Below are 25,256 nucleotides of genomic sequence, written 5' to 3'. Positions count from 1 at the left end.
CAAAATGGGCCTAGTTGGCCCGTTTATACCTCTAAAAATAGTAGAGTCTGGTCATTATTTTTTGGCCCGAAAAAATAAGACTTTCTACTTTACCCGATAGCACCCATTCTGAACGAGTTCAAGTCGGTCATACAAAGGTGATTGTTGAAGGTGAATACTTTTCATTTTTTTTTACATTTCTCTCTCTCTTTTTTTAATGACGAATGATGAGAATTTGAAAAATATTTATTATTGTGGATTGAGATTGCCATGATTTACATTAGGTTGAACTAGGATTACTATTTTGAGGAGTGGAGAAAGTTAAGTCTTTTTGGGATATATTGATCAAATCAAGAAGCTTGTTTAGTCAAATAAAGCTTACTTAACTAAGAAATCTAGTTCTTTCAACATAATTGAACATTGAAGTGGTTTTATTTGTAAAAAGTGATTATTGAATGATACATATAAATGAGTAAAGCCCAATTTAAGTAAAATGCATTCCAAATTAGCAATTATTGACTACACTACACATACATGTTTTTGCTTTCATAGGCATCAATGCTAAATAAGAGAATATCTTAGCTTAAAATAAATAAATATATATATATATATAATTAACTAGTTAAATGATTCATAATATAAAAAAATTCACCATCATGAAGAAAACCAAACATGTACACTTTTGATTGGCAAATAAAATAGTTTTGTATATGCGGCATCATTTTTTTTTTATCAAGAATTTTCAATTCCCTGGTTGAAAGTCAACTAAAATTGTGTTGACATGTTTAAATAAATGGTTTCTCTATTTTTTTCTTCCTAGTTTGACATATCATCAATTCAAAAATTGAACCTGGACTTGACTTTTCTTCGATCACTCATGAACATAGTTACAAACTTCTTCAGAAAATCTGATCCGATGAACCGCGCATCAATTTTCACGTCCCATGCATCACATACCAATAAACAAACCCTCCAAAAATAAATAGAATTATGAGTCCATCAACAACTCCTACCAAAACCAACACCCATTTTTTCACATTATGCCCTCCATGATATTTTATACCACTTCCCTTAGGAACCTTAATCATATAACTATACCCTATACCTTTATCTACTTGTTTGAGACCAAGTACTACCCTATAAAGATAACATTCTGATATACCTAAACTTGCATTACCAAAATACAATGCACCATCACATTTACAATCCTCTAAGCACAAATTTCCACATGCTTTTTTGCTAATATTAACCATTTTAGGAACACCCTTTAGCACACTACTTACATTTTCTAGCTCCAACATTTCTGCTTTTTTACCACTACAAAACTCATCAGAAATTTCAGCATTGCAATAATCATAGCTACCCTTTCTTTCTTCCTTTGTCAAAAGCTGAATGCAAGAGCATGTATTGGAGAATGTACATATACCATAAGGTCTACATGAAATTGGAAGATCACAAGTGTTGTTAAGTGCTTGAAAAGATGCCTCAAATTTTGCCTTATTGGGTGAATAGTAATAAAGACCAAAGTTTCCTGTTTCATTTTTCAATGCTAGAAATCTTAATGGATATGCTCCATGTGCTTCAATTTGTGCTACTTTCTTGTATTTGAGATCAAACAAAACCAACCCTTTTGAACTAAGCTTAATAAATGTAATGTTTCTATTCATTGAAGGCTTGAATTCCCAATATGAATACCTTAACTTACCAGAATTCAAGTACAATGCAACCTTGTTGTTCTCAATTTCAAAAGAGTAGTAGAACAATGTTGAGTTTCTTTGATATGATGTTAACCGAGTTGCTACATCAAGATTCTGACCCCTTAGCATTACATTAGTTGGAAAATTGAAACTTTGCCATTTTATATTGTTCATTGCATCCACAAGTACTAGATTTCCTGTTTTTAGTATCTGCAATCTCTGCTTGAAATTGAATCAAAGTAATAAATCATGTACTAGATAAACTCTATATAATATTAGTATCAATCTACATAAAATAAGTGTAAACCCTCCAAAGGTCTATCTATTTTATTTCGTTATTCAGCTAAATCGATGATTCATTATTATAGAGCAGTTGACAGTAACCATTTCATCCGAGAAAAATCATATTTTTCTTAACAATGTCTTTGTCATTTGATCCATTAGCATTCCGTTAGATAAGAACTAATTTGCGTAGTTTTTTTCCTCTTGAAAACATATCATTAAGAAAATGAGTTTTAAGTTTCAAAACTAACAGAAAATTAACTTATAAGACCAACTTCAAAACAAAAACTAAATTAAACAACCTATTTTTAAAACAAAAGAAACCCTTTTAGGATAACTTGAAAAAGGGAAATAATTTAGATGCCAAACTATTACTAGAGTTAAAATAAGATCAATGGCTGAAACTATGTGTGAATGAAAAATGTTATAGAATGGTTAGTGTTGTGATTTAGTTTATAGTTTTTACCTCCACACCTTGTCCATAAGTCCCTGTCTTCCATCCAATTTGTTGATTTGGACCTTTCAGCAATAAATCTCCATCTTTAGTGAACTCTAACAAGCACTTTTCAGTGATATAAAACCTTGAGTAATGACCAGAATCCCACACTTTTACATCACCAAGAAAAACTTCCAATGAGCATGAATATTTCCCATTCATAGGTTCAATGCTCAATGCAACTCTAAAACTTGGTGCTATTTGATTAGTCTCCATAAGAAAACCTCTTCCTTTGAAATCCATTCCATTTTCCTCAGGAACTGCAACCATTAGTTTGTATCCAACACCAACACTAGGGTCAGAAGAAAAGGCATAGTAGAAGAATAGAACAAGGAGAAGGAATGAAAAAAGATTCATGAGTAGTAACAACAAGATTTGATTTTTGACTTATAGAACTAATATTTGATGTTTTTGGAAGATGGGTTTGCAGTGTTTTGAAGCAAAAGTTAAACATGATTACTGAAACTCTGCAACAAAACCTACCCTCCACTCTCAAAAAGGATTTTGAACTTTCATATTGTTCATTGCATTAAACAATTACTACAAATGAATACATCATATGGTGGGGTTATTGCATAGTTGCTGACACCAAAAATTGAGTTAGAAATTGTTACATTTCTTTATATTATTATTACTCAAATTGTTTACAACTTTATGGTCAGAAAAATAAAGTAATGTACCACTAAAGAGGTTGCACATAGACTTGGCCATGTGATGTGAGTATTATTCAAGTGTATATGTTTTGTATTCCTAAATTTGTCTCCTTAATAATTTAGTGACATATTATTTTAAAAAATTAGTTGACTATGCTAATAAAATATATATTTTTTAATGTGACCTTTCATTCTCAATACGTGACACTATATTATAAGACGAGACATGGTTGATAATACTATGTTGGAATATGTAATCTTGAGTAATAGTAAGGATGTTGATTCTATCTCGTAAGTTAAAAAATTGGGGTACATAATATAATGTTATAAGTATTTTCAATTTTTACATGTGATAACTGAATTTATCAAAATTATCATAATACAAGAATAGTTTTTAGATTAATAAATTAAATGATAAGAAGATATATAAGTGAATTAATTTGACTAAAGTTTAAAATACTATATATATATATATATAAAGTAAAAGTCAAAACTCTCTTTAACTCAATTTTCCATTTGCAAGACATATCTAACCTTATTAAAGGGGGCCTAATTCTAGCTTTGAGCATGGCTAGTAATTCCAACTCAATATGGAAACAAGTTCTACTTTTCATTCAATGATAGTGTGAAAAATGTTGATTAAAGTTAAATTTATAAGTTATCAAATAAAATGTATAACTACAAGTTTAGAAAGTTGGTTGAACTTAAATTCATCATTAACAATATATCATATTGTGCGTAGAGTTCTACTCGATTTTTAGAAATTATATAAAATTAAAGTTTAATCAGTGACATCAATAATACTAGGAGAGATAAACACATACTTGAAAGAATTAGTTTATTAGTAATGGATAAAACTAAAGTTAAATTCATAAGTTATAAAATACAATGTATAGTAATAATGAGATTAATTGGCATTTATTTATGGAGTTGAATTTTAAAGTGTAAGTGAGTGGGATATGTTGCATTGTTGAATTGAGTTTTGAGCGTGGGTGACAAAGATACTGAAGTGGGACCAATTTTGATCCAAATATGTTGGTTCAATTGAGTGTCATTCTTAAATATTTTTAGAGTGGGCATGTGTAGTGTCTCATGAGGTCTGTTGTCTCACATTTTGTGTTATCCATGTTCTATAGGAATGTGATTAGCCTGAAAAATACATTTAAGTTAAAATTTAATTATTAAATATTTTTCTGATCAATCATAAGTTTATGGGACATGAAGTAGTACAAAATGTGGGATAGTTGCCACGTGGGGAGGCTTCCATTTGACACGTGTACCACTGTTATTACTGCTGACACTGCTCTTACGGCTGAATGACATGTTCGGTTCCAGTTTCTAAAACCTCTATGGCTACCTATTGGCAATGACAATGGCATGCTATAGAATATAATATCTATGTCGGTTAATTTGAGATTAAAGTTTTATAGGAGAAAGAAAATCATGAGATTTTTTTTAAAATTACGTTATAAATGTATTTTATGATTCATAACAATGAAAATATATATATATATAAATGTTCACAGTACTCACATGCTGATATTATAAAGTTATATTTGTAACAGAAAATTAAAGAATGTATTTTGGATTGTTTAATATTATGGAAGATAAGATATTAATAAGTAGTAAGAAAATATTGGAAAATTAAGTTAATCAACTCTAAGAATATTAAATATTTAATTTCTATGTATAAATATTTTTTAGCCTCTTATCTTTTAGAGTCCAGATTAAAAAGATTTATGAATTTTTTAAAGTATCATAAGAGAAAATTTTAAAGTACCATTCATCACCAAGACAATTTGATTAGTTTGCATTAGGTTACTATTTTTTGGGGAACCAATACTTATGAGTTAGTACTTGGTTATTATACTTTGTATACACAAAGAAAAAGCACAATGAATAATAATCATTTACAATCAATACTTGTGAGTACAATTTAAAAACATGTCATAAATGGTGCAACCATGTAAGCACAAATCATACAACAATGGAGAACATTAACAACCTCAAAATGAGATAAGTTTTCATGGATTTAAGTTTGAGTTGAGTGGAACAAGAAATATGATGGTGTGAAGATGGATACTAAATAGTGAAAATGAAAATATGGTAACATAACATAAGACATGGATAGTGACATGTTTGGTTGGGTATTAGGTTAAGTTAGTTTGGGCTAAAGCCCACTTTTAGTTGAACGTTTGAAAAGAAGTGTGGTGTGTACATTAGGAAGTGAGGATGGTTTGTGTTTTAGAATGGAAAATAATCATATTCAAAATATCTACTCCGACCATTAAAATTATGACTTGTGTTATATTTTTTTAGAAATATTTTTATAGAAAAAAAAGTTAAATAAGACACATATCAGGAATTTAGTGGTTGGAGAAGATAAATTATCTCACAATACGATGAGATACTTTACTATATATATAAGTGGCTCAATTAAGAACAAATGTTATTGTAAGAAATGAGAACAATTAATATTGACCATTGAATCTTATTTGATCGATCAAGATTAAAAGATATATGCACATGACTTTTTTAAGTGATAGCAATAACTAACTTTTAATTCAAACCATCCATGGACGATTATAAGACCCAAATTTATTATTGTCACAATTTTTATATAAGAATTGTTCTCACACTAATCACTCTATGTCAAAACAAATCTTTATCTTATGAACTTTTATTCATTGATGCACATAAGTATCTCTCCATTCTTATTTTCCTGAATCATGAATTTTAAAATTGTATGACATTAATCATGAATGCTTTTATATTATTGAGTCCCAAGATAACTACTCTTACATTGCATGTGTAAATAAATATAATGATGATATACAAGTAGATGACACATTACACATGTGTCTATATAGGACAAATTAAAAATCATGTTCTATCTTAAGTCATTGGCTTGCAAAATGAACAAGATAAAAATGACACAGAAAGTGACAACACAATGCAAAGATACAAAGAGATGAAAACTAATCAATTATCATAAGATGATGTCATAAGGAGTATGGGACATGAGACCCATCCCATAGGGAACAATCTCCTCCACAATAATATATCAACAAAAATCTAAATTAGTATAATAAAGTTAGTTCAAGTAACTTATTTTGGACCAATGATGCTTGAAATAGATTATATCAAACTTAACTGAATAATTCATTTTGCCACCTTTATATTTGATATATATATATGTATGTATGTGTTCACTCATGTAAGTGTCAAAATATATATATATATATATATATATATATATATATATATATTATGAATTCTACCTGCAAGGAAAAGTGTCAAATAGTGATAAAGAAAATTGAATTGACATTTTAGATAAAGTTGAGATAGGTATTGAGATAAATAAAGAGAAAATAATTCGTGCATCCAAAGTAACCCATGAATCAGTGAATGTTTGTTCAAGTGATACATGTTTGATTCCTCTTAAATAAAGTCTCAGTTTCAAGATTTATAGATGGAAAAATATATATTGAGAGAGTTAGCCACATATATCTGTAGATGTTCTTGACTCGAACATGATTGTCTTCAGTACAAAATACATGTAGGAAACCAAAAAAAGTAATCCACTCACCAGTTATCCATAACTTACAATTTTAGATTATTTCACGTGAAAACTGCACTCCTAATGATACATTTGTAATGCTCAATCACTTGAAATAATTAATATTAATAGAAAGAAATTAAAATTAAGATCATTTGAAGTGATTGCTTATCAATTCTGAATAGAGGTATATATAAATCGTTCATGTTTAAATCACGAAATTGGGAGGATCAAACTAAACTGAACCAAAAAATGTAACTTGATTTAGCTTTCCATTTCAATTATTTTTTGAAGGAATCATTTAAAATCGATCTAATTCATGATTCTAGAGATTTAGGAGTTACTCGAATTCAACCTTATATTTTAAAAATAAATTCCATTATTTAATATAAAGTAAATAAAGTGTTATTTTAACTAAAGTATATTTCAGAATTTGAACTTCACTTTTATAGATTATTAATCTTATTATTAATATATTATATGAAAGTTACATAATTCAAACTATTGATTAAGTCATCAAGTGCTAACATTATCTAGATAACCAAATGGACCATATTGTAGCTAATCAAATGATGCTCTAGAGGTTTCGTCATTTTATATGATTTGTCATGCCCATGTGCATTGTGAAATGGTGTTTTAGATCAAGTGGTAAAGTAATGCTAATATCCAACCAGTTGTAAAGAAGTTACCAAACTAGATAGGTAACTTGACATGAAGAGAAAAGGTATTGGACAAATTCCTAGTTCTTATGGAAAAAGATGCATAAAGGTCCTCCTCATTGGTCAAGAGATACCCCCTCCTAAGCAAAATTTTCATAATTGGAAGTCTGTCTTGGAAAAGTCTCCAAGTGAATGTAGTGGCCTTCAATGGTGCTTTGGATTCCCAAAGGAGATGGAGGTGACGATTGTTGTGATCGTAATGATGAACCTGTTTGGCAAGAAGCTTGTAAGTTGATTTGACTGAGTAATGTTTGGATTTGTCATGAGGCCATTCCCACAAATCAGGTGATTTTTCTCGAAGTACAATTTGATGAGTTTCCTACATAAGAGTATCAATTAGTTTAAATTCATAAACAAAAAGATTTCTTCTCCAAGTTATGTTCCAATCCCACTTCCCCTCGGACTATCTTCCTAACTCACTTAAGTAAACATTTCGGGACAAACAAAGGTTATAAAGCCTCTATACCTAGACAAAAGATTAGTATACTCAAGCCATCAATCATGCTAAAATCTAGCGGTTTTCCCATCCCCTAGTCCACAAACAACACCACTCCATAACTAATGAAGATTGTCATGACCCCTAATTTGAAGATTATCTAGATCTGTTGGCACCGTAACTTGCAACAATTCTAAATGGCACATAATAATACTTATTAATTGAGTCACGACTAGGTTACTCTCTTTAAGATGTTTTGTGGCACTGTCCAAAATGTGCAAGCAGACTATCAACCTCGCCGTCCCCAAGATAAAACAACTCAGATCTCTGTTATCAAAGTCTTACTGCATTGTAACAACCGATCCCGAAGACACCCACCACAATATGGCTACCAATGCCAATTCTCGAAAAACTCATAATATGGCTACCAATGTCAATTCTCGAAATACTCACAATATGGTTACTCATGCCAATTCTTTTCCCACAATACTAACTATTAGTGTCAGTTCTCGAAATTCCCACAATTTGGCCACATGTGCCAATTCTAAGTGCCACAGAAAGAAAGGGGGAGAAGTTAGCCTGAAATGTCTCGGCAGAAAATATGAGAAAGAAAAGAAAAGTTGAATGAAAGCGCATTCAACTTGAGGCAAGAAAATATGAAGGGGGAGACTTCTATTTATAACATGAGATTTTTTCCGAGTTCATCATCTCTCCCATGTGGGATTGAGAGTTGTTTTTTCAAAACTCTTATATGCGAGACTTGTGAGTTTTTTAGATTTCACACTCAAAAGTTCTCACTAATGGCTTCCAACAAACCAAGTTCCAACAATCCCCCAATTGAAATTAAAAAATTATTTCTGAGAATTTTTATGGTCTCAATAAGATTGTATATAAACAAAGGTGTTATGCGACTTGAACCTTTGCATAGTGAGTAAGATCTAGATTTTATTAGAATGACTCGTAGTCTTGAACTCTATCTCCGCCATCAAACCACACAACCTTTTCAAAGTTGTATTATGTAAAGCATGTGTGTTAAAGGCTATGCACGTCTATCCTAATATGGTGAACGCTCTAGAAATTTATGCCCCTAAATTTCATAGAAAGCACCCCCACTTCCACATTCACATAGGTGAGTCTATCAAGAGTATTCATGTATCCTAGATACTCTACTCTAATTGGATTATAGATCTCATTATGAGTTTAACTCAACCTTACATATATTGCTGGAATCATGCTTCTCATAATTTTACAACATGTTCATTCTCATATCACTTCACAACTTGTTATTACTCATTGAACTTATTTCTTAGGATCTCCACTCAGTTAGGTCAGGTTACCATATCCTCGTTCTAAGATCAATAGTCTCATACTCTTAAAAGTATTATGGACTTTATCTCTAGCTAGCCCTTTCGTCAAAGGATTTGTTAAGTTATTCTTAGTGCGTACATGATCTACCCTAACGACTCATGTAGAGAGTAACTCTCTAATGATGTTGTGCTTATAACATATTTGTCGTTTATTATCGTTATAAAAATGGTTCTCAATCTTTGCAATAGTTGCAGTACTATCATAATGGATCAACATAGTTGGTATCAGTTTTTCCCATATGGGAATCTCTACAAGCAAGCTTCTCAGTCAACTTGCTTATTCACTAGCTGTCGCTAGTGTTATTATCTCAATTTCTATAGTCACTGGTTACTTTGGAATCATCTGAAAGAATGCCCCAATCAACATAGTTGAATCCTTCTAGGACAGCTGAAAACCTTCGGTAATATAATCCAAGGTTTATTATTTTCTTAAGGTACCTCATTACCCTTTCTTTTTCCAACATTTCATTTTTATCATTATCTCTAATCACAAGTATGTGACTAGTTGAAGTGCCTCCAGTATTCCTCAATTTAAAAAGGATTTTTTTTCATTTAAGTCAACATCGTTAGACTCAATGATAGCTTTTGCGTTAAGGCCATAAAACATGTACGCCTTGTTGTTTTCAACATACCCAATGAACACACATGCATAGACTCTATTTGCGAGTTTAATTCTCTAGGGGCATACCTTCATAACTGATTTCATGAATAATTCTTTGTATCTCATTGGACTGCGACTCTACTGATTTATCATCAGTCATTGATACTTGAGGTAGCGGCTAATAACATATTTCTTAATCTTAGCTTCCTTATTATCATATTTCTTTTCAAGTGTATACCAATTAACTTGGCAAACTTGTATGGACTATAGTAATCATAGATATCATCTGATAACTCATTCATAATGAAATTCTTACAAAGGTAATCGTTTTTATTTTAGAGAGCTATATCAATAGCTAGTTTATCTCTTTCCTCTTTTTCAGCTTTTTCTGGCACTAGTGGGACATCGGTTTTCAAAACGTGTACAACTTTTGTCATAGTGAGAAAAAAATTCATCTTATGTTGCTAATGCTTGAAGTTAGTCTCATCAAACCGAAATGGTTTGTTAAGGTCAAAGTTGTTTGGCCGAGTAATATTATCTACAAATTTCATTGTAGTAGAAACGTCTTAAATTTTTTGATATTATAGCTTACAACAATTCTAAATATCACGAAATAATACTTACTGAATGAGTCACGACATGGTTGGTCTCTTTAAGATGTTTTGCGGCAGTGCCCAAAATGTGGAAGCAGACTATTAACCACATTGTCCTCTGGATAAAACAACCTAGATCTTTGTTATCAAATTTTTACCACACTGTAAGAACTCATCTTGAATACACCCACCACAATATGGTTATTAGTGTCAATTCTCGAAATACCCACAATATGACTACCATTGACAATTCTCGAAACACCTACAATATAAATACACGTGCCAATTCTTTTCTCATAGTACTGACTACCAATATTAGTTCTCGAAATTCTCACAATTTGACTACATATGTCAATTCTTAGTGTCACGGAAAGAAAGGAAGAGAAGTTTGCGAGAAATGCGTCAACAAAAAAATATGAGGGAGAAAGAAAAAGTTAAATGAAAGTGCATTCAACTTGGGGCAAGAAAATATGAAGGGGGAAGACTTCTATTTGTAACATGAGATTTTTTTCAAGTTTCTCATCTCTCCTATCTAAGACTTGTGAGTTGTTTTTAAAAACTCTTCTATGTAGGACTTTAGAGTTTTCTAGATTTCACACCTAAAAGTTCCTACCAATAGCTTCCAACAACCTAAATTTCAACAAGATCCCAAGCCCAAAATGATATTTTTGAAGGAAAAATCCTAGTCCCTAGGAGGAGGGTAAACTCTAAACTCCCTTATACTATACTTTTTTTGGGGACATCCCTTATAAGTATGAGCTTTTATTACTTGTGTTATTTGTCCAAAATAACATAACAATTTTGAACTCATAACCCTGAGTTTTTTTTGTTTCTCATATATATCATCGTATTGGAGACAATTATATTTGAGTTAGGAACATTCACAAATATGTGAGGTTAATTCTCCTAGTGAATATTTTTTCCATCCACAAGACTCAAACCCGAGACTTTATTTAAAAAAAAATCAAGCATGTATCACTTAAACGTCGGTATAACACTCGAGTCTGTATATTAAAGTTATTCTTAATGAGTCATGTGAGGTTTGCTAATATCGAATATGATTTGCGTGTAAAACACACTTAGTATGTATATTATATAATTGTTTAATTAAATATATGATTCGATGGTTTTAGTGATAATTCTGAATCTGCTAGTAGCCTAGTACCTATCGTAACAGTATAAAGACAATACGTTAGATGCATTATAACGTAACGCTTTGGCTTCAACACATTCATTTATAATGTTTAAAGATTTATTAGGAATCTAAGATAATCTAAGAAATTCAAATCCACGTTAGCTAGAGTCTATAAATCTAATTGTTGTTTCTAAGATAAGATTCTTTGCCCTCAAGAGTTTTATTTTAATATATTCTACTAGCTCTTTTTTTATTTAACATGCAAATATTATTGTGCAAAAATGATAAGAATGGATTGTGGTGATTGAATTTTGTCTGGATGTTGGAGATTAGACAATAATTGAATGTGCTGAAGGAAAAAAAAGAATTTATTTAGACTTTTTAGTAATTTCACAAATATATTTTATAACTCTCAAAATTTTATTTCTCTCATTTACTCTCCAAAAATCAACTCGGAAACGAGCTCTAAATAAACCCCTAGGGTCCGTTTGCAAGTTGAATTTTGTAGGTTTTGAAAGGAAAAATGAAGGTTTGAAAACTATAAAATACAATTGTAAAATGATTCTGAAGCTTTCTTTTTTTCATTCATTCTTATCTAAAACTCAAATTAACAATTTAGCAAACTAGTAAAATTGTGATAAAAGATGTCTTTTAAACGCAGTTAAAATCCTAAAGAAAACGTTGTTAAAATTATATTTGTGTAATTTCTTAAATGAATTTGACTTAATAATAGGGTATATGTTGATGCCAGTGTTAAAAATTGTACGTGTTATTAAAATTGCTCAAAACCCCTTGCACCCATAAATATATCGTGCAAAAAAAATGAGTATATATTTAAAACGGTTTTACTTGCAAAATTTTATGTTTGAAGCAGATTTTGCGAACTATTTTGGCTACCAACTTTGACATAAACATTGAAAAAAGAATGAATTCTTGTAAGATTACTTTAAAATTATAGATATTTTCATCGAATATATGGATGTTGGTTATAAAAGTTTTGATATTTATAAGAAACATAAAAAAAAAATCATCAAAGTAATCAAATAAATTCTAACGAATGTCTTTAATCTCGAACGGTCCATATAGAACTCCTTCACATATCTTCAACTTACACATCAGACATGTTGATGTTTTTGTACTACTAAGAGTATCTCTCACCTTTTTGAGTAATGAGTTAATCTCTCTCGGGGTTCGTAATTGCCCTTCCCAACAAGTGCCGCTCCCAGAAATCAAATTCTCAACCTTGAAAATCTAGCAGGATCGTAAACTACTAGTCCAATGTTTTGTTGGTGATGTTGATTTGTTTTGACATTTCTAAATAATGTTGTTTTCATTGTAGGTTTGAATGGGCTCATTAATAACAAAATAAAAATGAAAACATTCCCATCATGCTGAGAACTCAATGTAGTTGTGGAAATCCTATGCGGCAAACATACAAAAGAGGTGCCATCAAATAAAAAGCTATGATGTTGAAAGCCATTTAGTTTTCTAAACCTCTAATTTAATTTGTCTTTTTAGCTTATATCTACTATGATCAAAGTCTCTATATAAATTGATGTTTATCACAATGAGCAAAAGTATATAAATTGATTATGATGTGGTGACATTATAGCATATAATAATCATTATTATTTGAATGATCACTCTATAATCTAAAATGACTTTGGTGTAAAACTAACCTTATACACAAAATAAAATATGTAAAGATACCCTTGAAAAAACTATTATCATGCTAACTAGAAACCATAGCCACAAATAAATCTTGTGTTGTTTTGCTTTATTGTATTAATTAATGAATTATTTATAGTGGAAAAGAAGGTTCAATTATTATGACCATTATTTTACTAGCAAAACCAAAAGTTACATGCTCCCTTATTAATTTGTAATGATTAGGTGAAATATATAGAATTGGCTCAGAAACACGGTCAGATACATTGTTATCAATTTATGAATCAAGATTCCAAAGCAGGTACATCATGGGTCTTTTTTTATTATTGCCCTATGATGTGTTTTAGTTGCATTATTGGTTCTTTGTTTATTTTGGTGGAAGGACAAAAAAAGGTTCCGTAGTGTGTGCAGATTCATATGTTCAAATTTATCCATAAGGTATATGTCTACAAAAATTAATGCAAAGTATGTATAGCATTATATAGATCAAACTAACTTTCTTTGTTACCAACGGACATTAGTTCAAGTAGTACATGTTTGATTCCTCTTAAGCAAGATTTCGAGTTTGAGTCTTGTGAATGAAAAAAAGTCCTATGGGAGAGTTAACCTTACGTACTTGTGGATGTTCCCGGCTCGGACAAGATTACCTATAGTACAAGGATACGTGTGGGAAACCAAAAAAAACTAACTTTCTTTATTTGTATCAATATTTGTAGAGGAATAATTGAGGCGTTATTTTATGGCAAAGGACTTGAACATATTTCTTGTCACGGATTAAATCTTAGATGTTGTCTTGCATCAATAAAAAATTGTCATGTTAGTTATAAATCGTAAATATTTATTAATATTATTATTTAGTTTTTTTAACGCGATATAATATATGAAATAATATTTGAGACAACAGATCTTTCTTGAAATGATTTATGGTGAGAAATCGTGTTAGGAATAAACATATCTAAGAGTAAAACTTGATAGAGAACTTTCCAACAAAAACAAGTGAGAAGAGGATTGAAATGGCAAAGAGAGAAAACCTATTTAAGGTTTTTAAGGGCAAGAGGTCTAACAAATAATTTGTCACTTATGAGTTCTAACTTCTAAAACAGTTTGAAAACAAATGCTCCCTGAAATTATTTTTAGCTAATTCACATGATGAAAAAAAATTACAAAAATAGTGATCACTCTTAGAATTATTTAAAAATGTGTTAATGTTCCAAAAATGTTATGATTTAAAAGATCCTCTCGGTTAAACAAAAATCAAATATTGTTGTGGGGAAAATAAAAGAGTTTATTGGAATAAAAAAATGGTAATAAATATAGAGTAAAAACATTATCCATCATACATGACCAAGAGTGTTGGTTCAAGTGGTACATGTTTGATTCTCCTTAAGCAATGTCTCAGGTTCGAGTCTTGTGAATAAAAAAAATACACGCTGGGAGAGTTAGTCTCACATACATGTGGATGTTCTCAGCTCGGACATGATTACCTCCAAAGCAAGGATATATGTAGGAAACCAAATTATCCATCATATATGTGGGGATAAGAAAACCTTCTAAAGTGTGACTTAAAATTAGAGGGAGTAATTGTTTGAGCAACTTACTTAAAGTCGATTCTAGGATCTATAAGCAGAGTGTGTAATATAGGATAAAATTAAAATAATAAATATCATCAATTAAAAAATGAAAATATTGATGTCAAAATTACAAAATTTAAATATATTTAATCAAATAAAATATATATTTTATAACTAATCTCTATGTGATTTCAAATTTTGAAATTGTTGAAAGATATTTACTTCATTATCATTGTTGTTGAATACTTCTCACCAATTATAAGTCACTAGATAGTTATTCATTCATGCATCTGCCATTCGATTATACAATCTATCTTTTACAATTATCATAGTTGAAAAAACTCTTTTTAAAATTGTATTGTTAACTTAAAAAAAGAAGATAAATTAATGGAAAACAATGTGTCTTCCACCTCCAACCAACTTATCTTAAGATTATTTATTCATTTCAAAGAAGAAAATTCCACACTATTATGCATATCAATGATGTAAGTCTCAAGTTGATTATCAAACATCGTAAAATGAGTTGAACAAAAAATCACGTGGATAAAACTTTACAAATTCAATCAGTTTTGTCATATTGAAACTAAAGAAGAAGTCAGCTAGACTCAAACAAATCATACAAAGAAGCAGCTGAATATTTGTTTTAGATATTCAATTATGAAGTTCCTCGAGTTGCATATCTATAATATTATAAAATAATTCAAAACAATAATGATTATTTATTTTTCATGAAGCATGTCATGTCATTTACAAAAGAATAAATTTTGGGTTTGTAGAATGATAAGTAAGAGTATAATATATATGTCATGCTTAAATATTTATATACAGTCACTAGATAATCTACCATTTATTTAAATTATTTTTATTTTAAGAGTGAATGATAATTAAATATAGATAATAGATGATACAATAACAATATATAGAATTCTCACACTCTCAATAAATAAATAAATATATATATATATATATATATATATTCTCTATAAATAATATAGATTTTTTTGTGAAGAATTCCAGCACCACATAGCATTGTCAATGCTTATAACAATAGCTAATAAAATATAGAAAAGAAGATAAGGATCTAGATCACATAAAGTGATATATCCTAATGGTGGAAGACCTACCTTAAGTCTATAGTGTTGGAAAAAAAAAGTAAATTTTCCTCTTCCCGCGGATGTAAATGAGCCTTTACACTAAGTTTTTTTTTTTAATAATGAAGGGGTACTCAAAGGAAAAGTATTAAAAGGGAGATTAAATGAACAAAGGATCCAAAAACTAATTTGCAAAAATAAAATGATGGGAATTTAGAGAAAAATCAAATCCACGACCTAGTCTGAATTAAGTTTATAAGACGTATATGAGTAAGCTCCTTCTGACAAAGTATTAATTTGTTTTTCATTAACAAAATAGGCCACAATGTTGAAAATGAAAGCAACTCCATTAATGTGTCCCTTTAACATTCCTACATAAGCTTAGGTGAAGCTTTAATAGAGAAATACAAAGAGTAGAACCCTATTCCAAACATTTTCATAAAAATTTGCAAGTTACAAATAGGTGGTTTAATGATTCAATAGGCTAAGAATAGAAGACATATATTATATCTGCTTTTGATTAAATCATCATCGAAGTTCACTTTTCGTTGCAACCTTCCCCTTAAGAACTTTTCACACAACACAACAAATCTTAGAATAAGCACAATTTAACCACACCTTTTTGAATGTGCCCATCAAAATTTGAACGATATTCAACTGGAGGGAGTATGCTATTTTGATTTCATAAACCCTAGGATTGTCGAACCATTATAAAAAATAGGATTACAATTATAATATACCTCTTTTTTATCTATCTCACACATTGGGATAGAATAAAATACTTATAGTATCTCTTTACGATTTCTCTCTATATTCTCACCAATATCTTTTAGTTTCACTCTATAGTTTAAACCACATCTCTTTGTGTTTCTCACAGCTTGATGCAATTTGTTCTCACTATTGCACTATATTTATAGCCGCTGCCTAATGGAACAATCATGCAACATTGTCTACTCAATCATGCAGGATGCATAAAGCGAAACCCTAATTTAAAAGGTTTTTGGAATCCTTCTATCATTAAAAAAAAGTGGCATGGTTATGCTATCATCTTTTTTTAGTACTACCACCTTTTTGGCTGCTCATGAATTAATCGATTTCAAAGTTCGTGGTTGCTTCCTCCCAACAAGTGATGCTCGCAGGAATTGAATATTCGACCTTAGGGATCCAGTGGGTCTTACATTACTAGATTAACACATTTTTTGTGGTTATACTATCATTTGGTATAATAATAGCATGGTCGTTCTTGTAGTTTTGAACCTATTACTTTTTCCCTCAATTAATGAGAAACCCCAACATCTAGTAACAACTAAGATTTTCTTTACTATTTCAAGTTTCTACAATACACTCTTCCATCTTAAAATTGGTATTTTTTTTCATACTTAGCTTTTAATTTGTAACCTCTAAAACTTGTACTCTTTTCTAATTAACCCCTTCAAGTTCTAATTCTATAAAAATAATCCACCATATTACTTGTACTTCATGTATACTTATCATTGTCATGGACGGAACAACCTCGTCCAAATATAATTCAAATGCACGGTTAAGAGTCTCATATTGAGTAAAATAACAAATTCAATATGATACTTAAACCACGAGGCTCTCCCACCTAATAGAGTAGATCTTTTGGGTTTGGCTCTCCTCATGTACTTAAATCATAACAATTAGTGTCTTTCATTGAGAGTTGTATCACAGAAAGGGCTATCTAGTTGTAGGCTGGATTACGGTATATTACCGAATACTGATAAGTTGGTGAAACCGCCAAAAGAGAAAAGGTTACCATATGGAGTAGAATATCAAACTCAATATGATACTTAAGCATTAAGACTCTCTCACCTAATAAATCAGTCTTTTAGATTGAACTTTCCTCATGTGGTTAAGTCATAACATGCACATTGAAATAAATAGAAGACAATTACATTTAACACAATGGATGATATTTAAGACCAACTTGTATATCTTTATAATGCTCTTTGTACACCTTTTGAATCATGTCTATTTTGATGATATATTGATCAACAACGAAAGCCACTTATTTGAATCATATAGGAACTATAGCTTTCTTAATAAAGTTTGAGGTAAATACTTGGAAGTTTTTATTATATCCGCAAAAGTACAATGAGTATACGTGCGGTACTCTAACCCGTAATAAAATACATCCATATAAGTTAAAGTAGTGATCAATGTGAAACAATTATTGTTTCTTTAGATTTTAATCCTTTGGGATGTCACTATATGATGACACCAAAATAATCTTATATTGTAGAATATATATGGAGTGTGGTATAAGGATCGAGTGATGTCATATTTTAGGCAATTATTAAATATTATAAATGTAAATGACATTGCTATGAATCATATTTTTAGATAATGTAATGTTTTGTTGATGGTCTTGCAAAGTTTGGATGTAACAAGGCTTCTGATCTTTGGGTATTTTTATAATCTTCTGGGTTTGAATCCCATTTCATATACACATTAAAATGAAAAATTTCACAACAATTGAATGAAAAAATCTTCTCTTTATTTATTTATTTATATATATATATATATATATATATATATAATTTGAACCTCTTTAACCAACTTGAAAGTTAGTAAACTTTAATTAAATCGAATGTGAGAAGAAAAATATTCTGCATTAAATAGAGGTGGACTAGAGTTAATCTTTATCAAACTAAATTAAACTCTACTTGACTTATTTCCACCTTATAGAATGTTCTCAACAATGCAATATTTTATAGTAATAAGGGTTTATTTTTCTTTTAACATATGTACTCTATTGGGGTAAATTTTATGTGGTTTTAAGAGTATTCAATTAATATTTATTAATATTATAAATTTTATTAAGAGTAAAATATCTATGCACTAATAGTATAAAGATTTATACATAGTCAGTATATTATTCATCATTTATTTTCATTAATTTTATTTAAAACTCAATGAATAATGAACAACACGCTGAGAGTGTAAAAAATTATTACATATTAGTGTATACATTTTTTCTCTTTTATTAAATGAATTAATTTTAGATACATCTTTATAAAATTATCATTTATTATTGTCACTTATTCATTTTTCCTTTTGAAGCTAATTAACAGACAGGTTTAATATATATATAAATATATAAAAGTAAGAGTTTTTTATATAGTCACTCTATTATTAATTATTTATGTTTTAATTATTATTAATCTTTAAATAAAAGTAATATAAATAAATAAGAAATGATTAGTCATTCGGCCAAAAAAAATTATAAATAGTTAGGAAAATAATGTCATGTTCTTTGGGTTTCCCCGCTCTGCATTTCATAGGAAGAGGTAATGTCCTGAATTTTGAGTAATAATGATCATTAAATTTTACATTAAGTTTGTTGACTTTGTTCACATATAAAAAATAAGTAAATAATAATATTTTGCATTCCAAGAGAAGAGGCAATAGAGAGACAATGTTAAGTAGTAAATGATTATTAAAATTTTACGGAAAATGATCAAACCTTAAAAAAATTAAACTCAAGATGTTAGAAAGTCGGAGTAAATTTAAAATCTTTTGACTAGCAAATTCAAAAGTCGAAAATATTCAATACTACCTCAACTTCAAAAACGAGACATTATGTTTATCCTTGAAACTCAATCGTAACATATCTAATTATCTCTTTTGAATTATGAAGCTTTATAAAATGATTAATGTAATCTTATCAACATAATAATTGTAAAAACATCACATGTGCAAAAGAAATAATTCATAAATATTTTCATAAAATATAACTCATAAAAATAGTTCAAAAAAGATCAAGGTTTTTTCTTATATTAGAATCAATAATCTCAATATAAATAACATATTTAACTATATATCAGCTAAGTTTTTTTTGTCTACATTCCTAACAATGGATATCCAAAATGCAAGAAACTTGTTCATAAATATAATATACACAAAAGAAAAGACAGGCAAGGGGGTAAGAACCAACTGCGTTGATTGCAACATGGAATGACATGGAGAATTACATTAAAGTGACACAACTTATAACATAAATATAATCAACCAATGTCAAACATATGCAAAAGGATGTATGAAGTTTGTGTCTTATACGATGGAATATTCAAATCGAGTTAACATATCTCTATGCAATGCAAATGCATATCATATAACCAATCTCCATCAAAATGCCTAAAGGCCAAGATCCTAGTAGGAAAACAATAGAGGTACATACATCTTTAATAACAGCAAGTAACAATATCAATTGTTTTCAATTATCTCTACTAGAGGTTCTTATGTGGTAAGCTTAGTCCATTTCAAGAATCATGTTTACCAATCATGAAATGTGCAAGGGATGTCAAAGACTACTTAGTTTTCATGTAGGACTAACCTAGTCATACAGGTAATGAACTCGAATCCTCACTAAGTGTCTTACCTAAACAATTCATCAAGGTTTCTTGACGAATCATCATCATTGTTACTCATATTCAATCTATAATGATATTTCTATCACAATATCTTTCATTTTCTTCAACTCCATGACTACAAGAGTGCACACTAACATAAGTTAGCTCATTAAGTATTTTAGTCAAGGTTTTCTTAATTTTTATTTAAATAAGTATCGCCTAAGTTAATCATCTCAACCCAATGCATTGTTATTATGCAAAGTCCAACGGAAGAGCTCAAGATACTAACATAGTGATCAAATATCATTGGGCAAAGCCCCAAATGTCACTACAAATTGTATGAATAGTCATAGCTCTCAAAAAATCTATTTTTTCCAAAAAATATCACATAAGTTAGTTGTCTCATCTCCAAGGCATTTTTACTATGTTTTTTACTATGTCATATCATCAGGACAATCTCAAACACTAATTTAGTAATCCAATATCAACAAGCAAAGCCCCAAATATCACTACACTTTCGAGTGTTGATTAATCGTAGGCTCTCAAACAACTCTATTGTTCATCCTCAATTACCAAGGAAACTTGAGAACATCTATCTTCTATTAAACAAAATATTTTCGAAGCTATTACCTCCAATTGCACACAAACTCAAGAACATGTTTTCTTCTTTTTTCCAAATACTAATTCTCGGTTCGCTCTTGTTTTTACTCCTCACACACTAGTCACTAATTTTCCTAATTCTACAAATGAATTTATTTTCCATTCTCATACTTAATACTTATTTTTAATTATCATATAAAGTTTATCATGCCCCTCACAACTAAGTGATAATTTTCTCAAATCCCATCAAACCCCAATTTAAAATCTATGTATTCTTTATATCAACGCAATAATCAACAATAAAATAATTACAATTGAGATATTTACGAATGCAACCTTTCCACCAAAAATACAAAATATATAATAACAACGACCTATATAATAAATCAAATAAACAATTAGATTTTTAAAGCAATTGTCAATTTATAAAAAAAAAACTGACGCACTCAAATATAATTATTTAACAACCTTTCATGATAATATATAATGAGAGTACCTCACATTATGTAGAACAAAAACAAATTCATAAACATATATTTTCAACAAATCAAATATATACGACTAAATACATCTTCATGGAAAAGATTAAGGATTCTCACATGGAAAATAAGTTTTCATGGGAGTTCCTAATCTACAAGACTCCGACTTTTGAGGGCATCAAAGATAAGAACTTCAAAGAAATATTCTAAGACCATATTGGCATTCTTCCTTACCTTACTTGCTTCATCTCATAACTTCAACATTGTTGCGCCATCATGAAAATCACTGCTAGCATCCACTTGACCCAAGCATTGCACTTTATCAACCAACTAGCAAGTTACCCGTGCATCAGCACGGGGCAATACTTCTTTGCTGCAAGATTAATAACACATATTACATATACATTTATATGGTTAAGAAATACATGTCACTCGTGCATACGTATTGTTAAGAACACACATGTGACCCGTATATTCGCATGGCTAAAAACACACATGTTATCTGTACATTCACATTACTAAGAAAACACATGTTACTCATGTATTCACATAGTTAAAACACACATATTACTCATACATTTACATTATTAAAAATACACAACTTACCTATATATTTGCATGTTCAAGCACATAAAGAAAATAAATGACAATTTTTAATTTGAATTTTCTAAATGGAAATAACAAACAGAAAGTCTGAAACACGACACCATATTATTTTTATTAAAATAAATATTTTAAAATGTATAGAAAATGAAATGATTTTTTTCAATTTTAAATACCATTTTTTTAATGAAAAAATGGAAATCAAATCGTTATACTATATGAGTTTTTTTATTATGAATATATTTAAAAGTTATAAAAAACTTCAATTTGGAATTTGATTTTTTTTAATTATAAAAGAGAAAAATTAAAATTCAAAGAATCTGAAATATTAAAATTCAGTGGGAAAAGTGTCACAAAACATTGATGAGTTGAAAAATACAATTATTCTTAGATTAATGGTAAATATTAAATAATATACATAGATTAATGTAAAGAAATAGTTTGGATGTGAAAAATGATTTCAATCCCATCTAATGTTCAGTGTCTATTACATTTTAACATAACAAAAACCAAACGCTAATTAGTATTAAATTATTAACATATAAAATATATAAAAAATAAGGATAATGTGGGAAGGTACATAGTAATAACATAACATATTTTAGGAAGGAAAAAATGTGAGAAGAAAGTGACATGTGGCATGAAGGGGAAAATGTGAGGAGGAAGTGACATGTGACATGAATGAGTTTTTTTTTTTTAATTAATAACATAGAACATTTTAGGAGGGGAAAATGTGAGGAGGAAGAGACATGAAGGAAAAAATGTGAGGAGAATATGACATGTGATATGAAGAAGTTTTTTTATTATATTGTTAATAGATAGATACCAAACCACAAGTTAGTGTTTGCGTTGGGCAAAGAAGTAGCGCGCTTAGCACACCTCTTTGTCTGACTGACTCTTCACCTGGGCAATGATGTACTTAGCGCGCCTGTTACACCCAGTGTGGCTTGCCTGAGCGCCCTTGCTGCGTTGGGTGCAGATAAGCTGATTTGTGGCTTTGCTTACTTTTTACTGGCACCAATTTTTTGCCTATTTTTCCCTAGTAATGTCCTAAAATATTATGGAAACTCAATTCAAATGATTAGTAAATATATTCATCACTTTCCTAATTATAAATGCATAAAGTAAGTATTTAGAATTAAAAGATATTAGATTAGCCTTCTCAATTAATGTAATTTTCACACCTAATCGTCAACCCGTATTCATATTATTTGTGATTGAGTATACAATCTTTATATGTATCTATGATGAAAAGCATGTGTTAACTATTGAGAGGAAAAAATAGAACATCAGTTGCTGCAAAATAGAATAATGGCAAATTCAAAATTCATAATCCAGAATCCATTCCAAATAAGTAACCATAAAAATTTGTGTTTGTAAGTTATTATCTTTGGAAGATGAAACCATGAGCCCATTAAATTATAGCATAAATTATTCACTTTTGTTTCTGGTCAAATATGTTGTGTAATTTGTGGAACTATAGCAAAATTGATGGACATAATTTGATTTATTTTAAAAACTTGTGCAATGTGTAGTAAAACTTATTTATCTGATGTGTATGGATGATAAAAATATTAGTCCCATGAGTATGGACTAAAATATCTACAATAATACATGCAAAAATAGTTTATAGGTGAGAACATATATTATGATACTCGCCTCGTGGATACTTACATATTTATTATTTCATTTTTAAATATTATATATTATGTTTTTTTTATTTTATATATTATCTATTTTATAATAAATTTTAGTTATTATAATTTAATGATAATAATTATTTTATATGTATTAATTATTATAAAGTTTACCCACTATCCACACATGTGTATTAAAAAACATAAATTGATGATAACTGATTACCATGAATTGATAATCAATTCTCATTAGGAAATTTAGAGATTGCAATTAATTATCACATTCTAATAGTTAATCATTAGGGCTAATTTTTTAAAGAGCATAATATTTATCAATTGTTAGTTTAAAAATTTATACATACTTAATATATTATTCATTTGAATTACTTTTTTTAAGAATTATTGATAATTAAATATAAATGATGAATCATGTTAATATACAAAATTCATAAGTACATGTATTTTTTCGCTTTTCCAAATCCCAAAAATTAAATACACTTGATTAGTTTTCAGCTTACCATTAACCTAATATTAATAGGTTATAATTGTGCACATTTAGTTGTAAAAAGTTTGACTTGGAAAATGACAAATTTAGTATATACAGAATATGCCTCTTAAATTACCCAACTGCACTTGAGTGATGTTTTGACTTTAGAAATATATATTGATTTCACATTTAATCAATTCATTTTAACATTTTCCAACGTCACTTCTAAGGAATATACCAGATTACCATCCTTTTACCGAATTCAAGAACCATATATTATTGTTATACTCATGTGCAATTCGGATTTGTTTGGGAGTTATTAGAGACAAATAATAAGATAAATCAAATGGTTAAGAAGGAAGAGGAGGAAGAGAAAATAAAGGAAATCATCTCCGAGAGTATACAATTGAGACGATAGAGAGTAAACAAATGATAATGTAAGAATATTTTTTATTTTTCTTTTAAAGTGTAATTAATAATGAGAAATAGACAATGATGTATAATTATATAATATTATTGAAAATATTTAGTTATTTTGACATTCTATCTCCATAAAAATATCAAATTATGGGAAATAGACATATGCAGAGTTTTGGAGGGTCTGAGTCTCCAAAACCTTCTTGTCTCCTTCAACCAACTCGGGGAAGACTTTTCAACGTCATCTATTCTCTTTCCCTCCAAATCCTCACTCTCAAACAAAATCTAAGACTTTAGAAGTGTCATTTTGGAAGGGAGGAGAAGGAAATTGATTAGAAAGTATCCCCTCTTGTTTGATAATTGAATGAAGGAGAGATGAAGGTTTTAGAGAGTTTCTTAAACCCTTTGAAACTATTCATATGTCTATTTGTATATTTCCCCAAATTTGGGTTTTCTCGAGACAAAATGTAAAAATACATAAATATGTTTAGTAAAATTATATAATTATATATTATTGTCTATTTTTCATTTTTAATTACATTTTTTAAGGAAAAATAAAAAATATCTTAACATTATTATTAGTTTACTCTCCCAATCTAAATTTCATACTCCAAAAAGGAGAAATTTGACTTACATTTCATTTCCCTTCCTAGCCCTTTAATCTATATTATTCTATTTCCCTCGTAACTCTCAAATATAACCTTACTGAGACAACATATCTTAAACAAATTAATACCTATAAAAGTCAAATATGAGTCATATTATGTAGAAATATAAGACCATAAAGATTTGTCAAACTCAAGTTTGAGTTAA

At 29.3% G+C, this 25,256-nt stretch overlaps 1 protein-coding gene across 1 annotated transcript; it reads right to left on the bottom strand.

Moving 5' to 3' along the window:
* LOC109363449 (PAN domain-containing protein At5g03700) lies at positions 734–3,113 on the bottom strand. The gene is made up of 2 exons (XM_019609711.1): positions 2,425–3,113; positions 734–1,895 (listed from the first exon to the last, which is right to left on the bottom strand). The coding sequence occupies exons 1-2, from the start codon at positions 2,809–2,811 to the stop codon at positions 915–917; spliced, it is 1,368 nt and encodes a 455-aa protein (XP_019465256.1). The 5' UTR covers positions 2,812–3,113; the 3' UTR covers positions 734–914.

This window comes from Lupinus angustifolius, chromosome LG13 (genome assembly GCF_001865875.1).
Source record: "Lupinus angustifolius cultivar Tanjil chromosome LG13, LupAngTanjil_v1.0, whole genome shotgun sequence".
Classification (NCBI taxonomy): Eukaryota; Viridiplantae; Streptophyta; class Magnoliopsida; order Fabales; family Fabaceae; genus Lupinus; species Lupinus angustifolius.
Note: the sequence above shows the minus strand (reverse complement) of the source record. Positions and strands in the feature narration are given on the sequence as shown.